This window comes from Lolium rigidum, chromosome 3 (genome assembly GCF_022539505.1).
Source record: "Lolium rigidum isolate FL_2022 chromosome 3, APGP_CSIRO_Lrig_0.1, whole genome shotgun sequence".
In the NCBI taxonomy this organism is placed as follows: Eukaryota; Viridiplantae; Streptophyta; class Magnoliopsida; order Poales; family Poaceae; genus Lolium; species Lolium rigidum.
Genome location: NC_061510.1, coordinates 242,515,418 through 242,526,726, shown reverse-complemented (window position 1 = coordinate 242,526,726; position 11,309 = coordinate 242,515,418). Strand labels below are relative to the sequence as shown.

The following is an 11,309-nucleotide window of genomic DNA, read 5'->3' as shown; positions in this document are numbered from 1 at the left end:
TTGGCCTTTGATCAATATATAAAATGAGTTATCCTAAAAAAAGGAAATCTCAGGGATGAGACTGTGACGACGGAAAAGACTGAGGGGCTAGATTGAAAACTTCCTCACTAAATGTGCCGCGACCTTGTCGGGCCTCTTCTTCTTCGTCTCCCTCTAGCTAGGGCTGGCTGCTCCTCTTCCCCTTCGCCGACGCCCCGCCTCCTCCATCTCCGCCAATCGACCTGCGCCGCCACCCCGCTGGATTCGAGCCGCGTTCCTTCCTCGCCGATAAGAGAGAGACAGAGGTAAACTCGCCGAATCCCTCGCCAAGATCTGTCCTTTTCCGGGCTCCGATTCGGTTTCTATGCTGCGGCAGAGGTGCCGAGCGATATTGATAGGATAACTTGTGAATCCTTCCATGTAGGGGTAGGCCTTGTTGCCTGTTGCGTTGATTGAACTGGTAAAATCATAGGTTCTGTTGCTTCGATTTTTGTATTATTTGTCTAATTCGGGCAGATGCCGTAGTGACATGAACCTGGCTAAAATGATCCATCTTCTTGCGTAGGTTGCCTTTGCTAACGAACTGCAATCCAAAAAAATAAAATTGCGAAAGAAACTGCAATCCAATTTGTATCCGCTATTTTGTAAGTTTTACTAAATGGTGTGATTTTACTCAGTTATTTTTCTTCATTTTAATTTTATGTTATTTCAAATTGTGTTGCCGACGTGTTGAACATTGTGTTGATTTAATAATGGGTACACTTGTTATGGGCATTGTGGCACAACCAACAGTAGAGGTTACTTACTTCCCCCATAAAAAAAAAGAACGGTTAGTTTGCTGTGCCTGTCAGTATGGAAGTCATTTGCGTTGTAGTTTGCCTGTCATGATTCTGCCCAATCCTTTGCAGATTTAATTAAAATCTGTGTAGGATGATCATATTTTATTTTGTCACCAGTCAGATTCTTAACTAGCGCCATGCTATTTACTTCAGTTTGGTTTACATTAGATGCACATATTATGTACATTATTATCTACTTCTCACTGTGCTTTTTCTTCCTGTCCCTTTCCTTTCATTCCATTCATTTCATGGAATATTGCCACCTTTCAATTACACCATCAGCATGCTTGTCCCTCGTTTGTATACCCTTGCCGTCTTCTCCGTGCTTGTTCAGGATTGTGTTCTTGAGAACCTCCCTGTATCACCCTCAGCATACGCAATTTCTTCATTTGTTCCTTAAGCAATTCCGTGCTATCCAGTTTGTCACCTATGGCTACATCCAAGTTGATATTAGTGCATACCACTTGTTCTACTTGTTTCTGTTGTTTTTTGTCCTATCCACATGTCATCAATTTGCTCTCCCGATATTTTTGGCTCCTGTGCTCTTTCCTTAGTTGCCTTGCAACTTCGAGCTCTTCAAGATGCCTAGGAGGACAGAAGATGCTGCGTTTCCCAACCAAGTTGAACCAGAAGAATGCTTGGAGTTTGATGATCATGAAGAGGAGGTAGAAGAGGAAGAGGTTGAGTATGAAGAAATTGAGGAGGAGGTAGAGGAGGTAGAGGAGGAGGTGGAGGAGGACGAGGATATTTTGGAGGAAGTAGAGGAGTCGGAGGAGGAGGAAGACCCTGAAGAAAGAGAAGTTGATGACAGTGACAGCAAATTGGAAGATGTTCATCAGCAGGTTGAGGCCGAAGATGGGAATGACAAAGAGAAGCATGCGGAGCTTCTTTCTCTTCCTCCTCATGGATCTGAAGTATATGTTGGGGGCATCTCCACTGGGGCATCTTCTGAAGATCTCAAGAAACTATGCGAGCCGGTTGGCGAAGTTGTGGAAGTGAGTACCGCCCACTTTTTTAGGGTTAACATTTCTATGTGTATTTTCTGCACTTACATGTTCTCCTTTTTTGTATGCAGGTGAGAATAATGCAAGGCAAGCCGGGCAAAATGGATTATGCTTTTGTTACTTTCAGAACTAAGAATCTCGCTTTGAAGGCCATCGAAAAATTGGACAATTCAACTTTCAAGGTTTGTTTTCCACTGATCTTACACATTGACAATCATGTTCTCGTGTCAATGAATCTTAACTCTTAATAATGAACTTAATGTTCATGGTTTGACATGGTGCTTTACAAGCTTAAACAATTACATGTGTATCTGTGTATTCCAGACCTCCCTGGGTAAGTGAGTAGGGAGGTGTGGAATAAAGCCGTGTAAAGTACTTAACTTATGTACTCCGGTACTACTTCTGGCAATATTGAGAACTATGTGTATGTTTTTTTAAAAGTAAGTTTGACCTATCAAACCTTGCTGTTACGTTTAACTGCAAACTGCTATTTAATTGCAATTTCAATTTTGTGGAGGATTGTAACCTATAATTATACTGATATTTTAGGACTCCATATAATGTGGATCATAGTTTCGGTACCTTACAACATAGATGTGCAGTGATAGTCTTGTGCTAACTGAAATCTGTCTGCTTCTTCTCATAACAGGGAAATAGGATAAATGTTTCTTCCTCGCAGGCTAAGAACAAGCTATTTGTTGGAAATGTTCCTCGCAGTTGGGCACATGACGATTTGAAAAAGGCTGTGGAAGAGGTTGGTCCTGGAGTATTAAAAGTTGATCTCATTAAGGTAAAAAAAAAATTTGATGATCAAAACTAGAATAGTTGACCAACTACACTGTGCAACCCCACACATATCTTTTTACCCTAAAAGAATTTATGTTGTTATAGGACAAGCGTACGGATGGCAATAAAGGTTATGGTTTTGTTGAATACCATAATAATGCATGTGCTGAGTATTCGAAGCAGAAGATGTCTACAGAAGATTTCAAACTAGATACAAACTCTCCTACTGTCAGCTGGGCAGATGTTAAGAATGTTGATTCTACCTCTGCCGGTTCTACTTCACAGGTTCTTGAATAATCAGATAGATAAATCCTACTCTTTTTTCTGGTTTCTTATCATGATATCTTATATGAACTTGTGTTCGGTTTTAGGGAAAATCTGTATATGTCAAAAACCTGCCCATGAATGTTACTCCAAAGCAGCTGAAAAAGCTGTTTGAGCACCATGGTGAAATTATAAAAGTTGTTCTCCCCCCTTCAAAAGATGGTCATGATAATAGGTATGGTTTTGTTCACTTTAAGGACCATCACATGGCCATGAAGGCTGTGAAGAACACAGAGAAATATGAGCTGGATGGTGAGCTTTCCTCTTGAGTTGGAATGTTCTAGTCTTGTTTGTTATATTTGGTGCACTTAAGATCATTTTTTTTTCTCTCTAACAGGTCAGCTCCTGGAATGCTCGCTTGCAAAACCTCCTGCCGATAGAAAGGACGAGACCGTATCAGTATCTAATGCAAAAGGTGGTCCGTTGCTCCATGCCCCACTTGGATATGGTATCATGCCACGACCAGATGCCTATGGTGCACCTCCTGCTTACGGTGCACCCCCTGCTTATGGTGCACAGGTATATCACATCTTCCGACACCTGTTTCATGTGGTAAATTGATGATGCATGTATGTAAGGATTAAGGAAGAAACCATGCTAAATGTCTTGCAACTTTTGCAGCCTTTGTTGTATGCCCCAGGAGCTCCTCCTGGTGCAGCAATGGTTCCAATGCTTCTACCGGATGGGCGTCTTGTATATGTTGTGTAAGTGCTACCTTGTACTGAAATCCCTACAAGATACACCCATGGACTCTTGATTAGCTGCTGTGAGGAGTAGATGGGTCCCTGTTTTTTATCGGATTCCTGGAGTTATTATCATGTAAAGTTAGTTGTTTATACAAGTCTGTGGTAAAAAAACATGAGTCACTCTCTTGTCATAGATACATTATATGCACTACTTGCATTAAATTATCCAGCACACATTAAAAGTCGAATACTGTAACAAAGAAATGTGTGACAGTTGCACATGTTACTTAGTAAACAGCACATGCCTATCTTGGTAAAGATGAGGTCGGAAAATTATGTGTGCTAGCCGGATACCTGGGTGTCATAAGGCTGTTGTTTGACCAATTTGTGTTGGCCAGAGACCCATATATGTCATGTCGTTATAGATCTGATGATCATTTGCTGCCATGCTGATTCTCGTTATATTGATATACATTTACAATGCTGAACTAACAGTCCGTTCCTCTTTGCAGACAACAGCATGCAGTGCAGCAGCACTACGCTTCCCTCCACCCCCGGTGCGGCAGCATCAGCATTTCTCGTCTCATTCGTCACATGCACGGCAAAGTGGACACCATGGTGGTGGTAGTGGTGGGGGCAGTGGTGGATCAAGCAGGTACGGGTCTGGTACAAAGCGGCCGAGGGGAGATGACAACAGCAGCAGCAGCCGCAACAATGGCCGGCAACGTCGATAGTGGACTTAGGAGGTGTGCGGTACTTTTGGTTCTAGCATCAGCTAGGAGTAATAAGTCCATGTTTCCCCCCCTCAGATTTTTTGACAAACCTACCTGCTCAACCTTGTCCCTGTGAACTGGAAAACCATCTTTTCTGCACCACTATCTTTAGCAGCTGTGAATTACACATTGAGGTCGTTTTTGGTTTGTCTTTGCGTAGTTTCTGCTATGGCGTGTCCAGTTTAGAACCGACAGGAACTACACTGGTGTCTGATGTTCGTGCTAGCTAGGCTGCCCATCCAGAGCAGACTGTAGAACAACAGCAAATGACACTCTTGTGTGGACTAGCTTAGTTTCAGTTCGTTCTACAGCTATGAACTTGTTTGTTAATCCTTTGAATTGCATGCACGAACAGAAATACCAAATGGTTTCATAAAATTAGTATCAGTTACTACAACATTCATGTGATGGCTATCGTCAGATAACTCAGGTACAAATTTAATTCTACAAAACCTTTTTCTACACAGAAATTATAAGGCTTTTTTTAGCTGGCCTGAACGTTGAGAACATCATGGTGCCCGTTTAAGGGACTAACGTTTTCTGCACCACCACTTTCCGCAGCTGTGTTAATTACATCTTGAGGTCGTTTCTGGTTTGTCTTTGCCTAGTTTCTGCTATGGCGGACCCAGTTTAGAACCGACAGGAACAGCATTGGTGTCTGATATTCGTGGTAGCTAGGCTGCTCTGGCAAGAAGAAATCCAGTTCAGACAGAAAAACAACAGCAAATGGCGCTCTTGTGTGGACTAGCTTAGTTTCAGTTCGTTCTACATCTATGAACTTCTGTGTTAATCCTTTGAATTGCATGCACGAGCAGACATGTTGTTTCATAAAATAATTATCAGTTGCTACTAGATTCATATGATCGCTGACATCAGATAACTCAGCTACGAAGATAATTCTAGTACAAACATTAAGTTTGGCTGAACGTTGACAGCATCATCCCGCCCTTTGGCTTGTTTCATGGTTCGTCGGTGCCCCCAGGGCTGACTGCCGGCGCCGGAAGGCCGAATCGCACCACCTCCCCGTTTGGACGCACCATTACCAACGGCTTCACGTCCTCCATCTTGATAAAAGCGCCGCCGTAGTTCGGTTGCAGCCAGGCTGTCGTCCCGGCGGCGGCGGCACCATCAACCGTGTCAGGCACCAAGTTACCCGCATCCTCGCCGACGAACTTGCCATCTCGCCGCTCCTCCTTCACCGCCATTGCCGGCCTCTTGGTCCCGACGTGCTGGCGCTCCTCGTCGGCCGCCGGCGTGGTCGGCGCCTTGGTCGAGAGGTACACCTTGCAGATGACCTTGACGCCTTCGCCGTCCGTGGCCTCCGGTAGGACGCTGCGGAACTCCACCATGAGCCACCCGGTGTTCCTGCCGTCCGCGTCGCGGTACTGGAAGCTGTGCTGGCCGGCGCCCACCTGCCCCCAGCGGTGCCAGTAGCCGCCTCCTTCCACGGCCCGGTTCATGACCGCCGCCGGCCGGGCCCTAAGCGCGGCCGCCCCTCTCACCTTCCACTTTGTGAGGCAGAGGAAGTACCAGTGCTGCCCGTCGTGGCCGAACTCCCTAAACCTCTCCGTCAGCGCCGCCGGGTCGCTGCCGTACACGTCGGCGATGCAGACGACGGAGGCCAGCTCGCCCAGCGGCTGCCCTGCGATCCAGGGCTCCAGGTAGTTGTGGACGAGCTCCTCCGCGGACGGCGTGAAGTGGTATCCCGGCGGCAGGCGCGGCGGCGCCATCGATCCCCGCGTGCGTGCGTGCAGTTCCAAAACGACTACGTGCGAGAACTGTGGTAAGCAAGATCGCTTGCACCACGGCGTATATATAGGAGGTTTCCCGTGCCCGAGTACGAGACGGGTAGCCAAAAGGAATAACATGATGTTTTCGCACAAAAAAAAGGAATAGCATAATGTGGACTCCGAACCGGATACAGAGAGCAATGAACATCATCTCCAGAATCCATATATAAACTGCACGGTTAGCTTTCTGTATTGATTCTCGGAGGGAAAAAAAACGTGTTGCACAGAAAATTAAGCACTAAACATCCATTACTTTCGACTCGCCTGAATTACAGCCACACAGCTACCAGTAGTTGCAACAACAGCTATAGCAAACAGGTATAACCATTTTGACACAATAACTCGCCGGCGTTATTAAGCTGCTCAGCCCTGAAGCACCACGGTTGAATCATGCGATGAGGAAAGGGAGCACGGTGAGCATGAAAGCCTCGTAACCGAAAGTTGCAGACCCAGAGTACGCCATGTCCTTCTCCTTGAATTTCTCGGTCAGACCCTGCGAAGGTAGTTCAGCCAAATGAGCTCGGTGAAGTACGAAATAATAGTACTGTGTTCAATTTTCTGTGGCATGGCGGAGGAATTACCTTCACTGTGAGACAGCATCTGCATACATACAGAACAAACAATCAGTCAGGAATGTCTCAAAATATAATACTAAATAGTAGGGTTCAGATTATTCCTCAGATTGGAATCATAAGGCTTATTAGCTTTGCTTCAGAAAAAAAAGGTGGAAAACAAAGAGTCGATTTGACGACCGACCATTTTTCAGTTTGATCTTTCACAAGTTAAGTTGGACAGGATATTGGTATTCAGGATAATGATATAGTACAAATATCAGCAAGATATATGCACAACTTAATCCATGGGAACCCCATAGCGATGCACGTTTTCCAATATTGCATGAGCACATAATGCTGAAATTAAAGAACATTATCACATTGTGCTAAGCTTTGAACAGGAATGCAGAGTGTTTCGCCAATTTTGATCTTAACTGAGAAACTACATAACTTTAAGCTATCCAAGTGTCAGTACATTAGAGGATGCAAGAATGCTTGTGCAGTTTGATGGAAAACAGCAAAGTTTAATTGAAGGAGTGATCTTACTCAATGAAGTTGTCATATTCGACAGCTTTGTTCTTGCCCCCAGTCTTGTCAAATTTAGATACAAGCAAATCTAGCACAGTTGGGGAAACTGAATATCCCAGATCGAGAAGAGCATCACGCAGCTCTGGTGCATCAATTTTTCCACTTCGGTCACGATCAAACCTGTCAAATATACCCTGCAAAATACATGTGGAAAATTTAAAATGCAATGTTCAGAATCAACACATACAGTTAGCTGATTGGTTCCCCCACAAAAAAGTAAGGAAGCTTGAAGCTGTACTGATGTAGCATCTCACCCTCCAGTTCTGAAGACTGTAAAACACAGAAGTGAACTCCTTGGGCCCTGAAAGAATTGAACACAAAATATTAAAAATTAAGAAGTTAATGAAAAAAGATACTGAAGATAAGATGAAAATCGATATGTAAAAATATAGTGCATGTGTACTGTGCACTCGAAACAACCGAAGACAAATACAAACGTCGGATCATTCTAGATAGCAAGCTAGAAATGTGAATTATGAGGCAGATTAAGATCACTTCATGTATTTCGTAAAACTTTCAAGCCGTAAACTACAAACTTCTTCTAATGTGATCGACTTCTCACCAAAGAACTAACATCCTACTGATTTTATCCTGCAGAAAAATTATCAGCAAACAGTAGTTTATCACAAAAGAAGCTACCTCTGGTTTTGGTGAAGGGAAGTTATGAGACATAACTCAAACTTTCAAGGGCAAAACTTTCATCAAGAAACTTTGGTAAGACTAACTAGAAAGCAGTTCAAGCATTGAAGTTTGGATAAAACTAAATTAAACTGTTGACTCAGATGCAACACCTCTGAGAGCTGCTTACTTATCATTTTGGAGGGAATAACCATGTCAAATATTTTTACCTCTGGAAGTGTGATAAGGTCATACAGTTTCAGATTCATCATGATATTTTTTTCGATAATTCCTCATGAAAGTTTTGTATATAGAGTATTTCCATGATAGTAAATTGACTATGAACTCCATTATGGAGCTACTTATGTCGTGTGGAGTTCTCAATCTATACAAGTGACCACAAATTTATCAGTTTTTTTTCTTGAACCTGCACCTAAATGTGTATCATTTTCATCAGAAGAACAACAAATGAACTACAAAACTGAAAGCAGCAGAAGACGGATAAAAGACAGAAAGCTACGAACAAGCTACTGAAAATCAAGACCAAAAAACTGTACACTATCCTACCGATATTATGACCTTATGAAAACTTCAACTTCAGATATTTCTTGTTGGATGATCAACTCCAGAGATACAATTGCTCTACTCATTCTATGAATTGCGCCCAAAATAAGCCTTTCAATGCTGGCTTTGTTGTCTACAACTTAGAGCTATACTCAATGACATCTTCAAAAAAGTTTTCATAATGGAACAAGTTAAACTGAAAGTGGAGAATTTGGAGCTTGTACTAGGAAAATGAAGCTCGGAGAAGCAACCTGCAGTTCCACGTCTACTGAAAACCATTTCTGTCACTGTGACAACAATCACCATTGGCTACTCATTCTACAAATTGTGTCCAAAATAAGCCTTTCAATGGTGGCTTTGTTGTCTACTCTACTACTTAGAGCTATACTCAATGACATCTTCAATAACGTTTTCATAATGGAATAAGTTAAACTGAAAGTGGAGAATTTACAGAGCTTGCACAATGAAATGAAGCTCTGAGAAACAACCTGCCGCGTCTACTGAAAACCATTTCTCACACTGCTAAGGTAAGAAAAATACTACAACAATCACCAGTGGCTAGTAATATGACCATAATAAGAAAACAACTTGTTGTTTTTCTACAGGAACCTCATGTCCTCATTGAAGTGCTAACTACGACTCAAACAATCTCCAACATGACATATTTGGCATGTGTTCCATTGTGTGTAACGCTAGTCCACAGGCAGGCAGAGTGAAATCCAGTCAAGCTGAGCTAATATTGCGCACATCCCAGCAAAATCCCTACCCAGAAAGGAAATGGATCCACTTTTGAATTTCAACCTTTAAAAAATCGGCACTAGATGCTCTCAAATTGCGTGCCCGAAAGACTACAAAAAACATCCCCAGCTACTGAAAACCAATACCAAAAAAAACTGTACACCGTCCTACTGCTAGATATTGTTAGCTCATGAAAACTATATTTTCAACTTCAGAGATTTTTTTTTCTGGAAGATCAACTCCAGAGATAAAATTGAAAATGATACTGCGTAATTGCTCTACTTGTTCTACCAATTGCGTAATTACTCTAGTTGTACAACTGTCCTACTGCGTAAGTGCTCTACTCATTCTACAAATTGTGTCCAAAATAAGCCTTTCAATGCTGGCTTTGTTGTCTGCTACTTAGAGCTATACTCAATGACATCTTCAATAACGTTTTCATAATGGAATAAGTTAAACTAAAATTGGAGAATTTACAGAGCTTGTACTATGAAATGAAGCTCTGAGAAGCAACCCGCCACGTCTACTGAAAACCATTTCAGACACTGCTACGATAAGGAAAATACAACAATCACCAGTGGCTAGTAATATTCCATAATAAGGAAACAACTTGTTGTTTTTCTACAGGAACCTCATGTCCTCATTGAAGTGCTAACTATGATCCAAACAATCTCCAACATGACATATTTGGCATGTGTTCCATTGTGTGTAACGCTAGTCCAGAGGCAGGCAGAGTGAAATCCAGTCAAGCTGAGCTAATATTGAGCGCATCCCAACCAAATCCCTACCCAGAAAGGAAATAGTAGATCCACTTGTGAATTTGAACCTTTAAAAATTCGGCACTGGACGCTCTCAAATTGCGTGCCGGAAAGACTAGAAAAACTTCCCCGGCTCAAAGTTGCAAAGAGAGAAGGATCGTGTGAGAGAGCTGAGAGGGAGGGGAGGACTTGCCGATCTTGCGGACGTTAGTGTTGGTGAAGAGGTACATGAGTAGGTGGACGGTGCGGAGGCTGAATCCGCTGTAGCCGGAGAGCGCGGACTGCAGCTCCTTGTCGTCGATCATGCCGCTGCCGTCGCGGTCCGCCGCCTGGAAGCACGCGACGATGTTGGGATCGGTCCCGGGCGGGAACGCGGACGGCACGAGCGCCGCGAACGGGCTCCCGTACCCGCCGCCGTACGACGAGGGCGGAGGGGCGCCGTAGGGCTGCTGCCCGGCGGGCGGGGCTCCGTACGCACCGCCGGCCCCGCCGTAGGGCTGCTGCGGGGGCGGGCCGCCGTGGTAGGGGTCGGAGCCGGAGGAGGCCTTGCCTTCCTTGGGGGGCTTCTGGCCGTAGGGCGGCGCGGGGGCTCCGTAGCCGCCGCCGTAAGGGGGCGAGGAGCCGTGGTAGGGGTCGGAGCCGGAGGAGGTCTTGCCTTCCTTGGGAGGCTTCTGGCCGTACGGTTCTGGGGCTCCGTAGCCGCCGTAGGGCTGCTGCTGCTGGGGCGGCGCGCCGTGGTAGGGGTCGGAAGCGGAGATCTTTCCCTCCTTGGGGGGCTTCTGGCCGTAGGGCGCTGGGGCACCGTAGCCGCCGGCGCCGCCGTAAGGCTGCTGCGGAGGCGGGGCGCCGTGGTAGGGGTCGGAGCCGGAGTTCTTGCCTTCCTTTGGTGGTTTCTGGCCGTATGGATCGGTGGGTGGGGCGCCGTAGGGGTAGCCGGAGCCGGGGGGTGGGGGGTAGCCGGCCATGGGGAATTGGGGTTCCTGTGATCGGGTCACGGAGATCGGCGGATGGCGGAGCGGGACGTGGGTTGGTTTCGGTTTGCTCTGCAATTGAAGAAGAAAAACGGAGCAGATCGAAAGCGCGTCGTCGCGGAGGAAGACGACGAGGGCGACGGCGGCCTAGAGGTTGACTGACGGAGTGCGTCGCCACGAAGTCCTTTTTTTTTTTTTTTTCGTGAGGTAACGTGGCATTTGGTGTATCTTAGACCAGGTATTGTCATTTTTTCTCTTGACCTGTATTGTCATCATTTTTTATAGGGAACCTGTATAGTCATTTGTTGGAGTATTTTAAAACAGGAGGCTCTCACAT

The 11,309-nt window shown here is 45.0% G+C and overlaps 1 protein-coding gene and 1 pseudogene across 1 annotated transcript; one reads left to right on the top strand and one right to left on the bottom strand.

The window, feature by feature from the left end:
• The first annotated feature begins 136 nt into the window (after positions 1-136).
• LOC124703217 lies at positions 137-4,772 on the top strand (annotated as a pseudogene).
• Positions 4,773-6,322: 1,550 nt separating this feature from the next.
• Positions 6,323-11,084, bottom strand: LOC124703216 (calcium-binding protein CBP-like). The gene is made up of 5 exons (XM_047235442.1): positions 10,195-11,084; positions 7,578-7,624; positions 7,282-7,457; positions 6,763-6,781; positions 6,323-6,674 (listed from the first exon to the last, which is right to left on the bottom strand). Exons 1-5 carry the CDS (start codon positions 10,964-10,966, stop codon positions 6,570-6,572), a joined length of 1,119 nt encoding a protein of 372 aa, XP_047091398.1. The 5' UTR covers positions 10,967-11,084; the 3' UTR covers positions 6,323-6,569.
• Between the last annotated feature and the right edge of the window lie 225 nt (positions 11,085-11,309).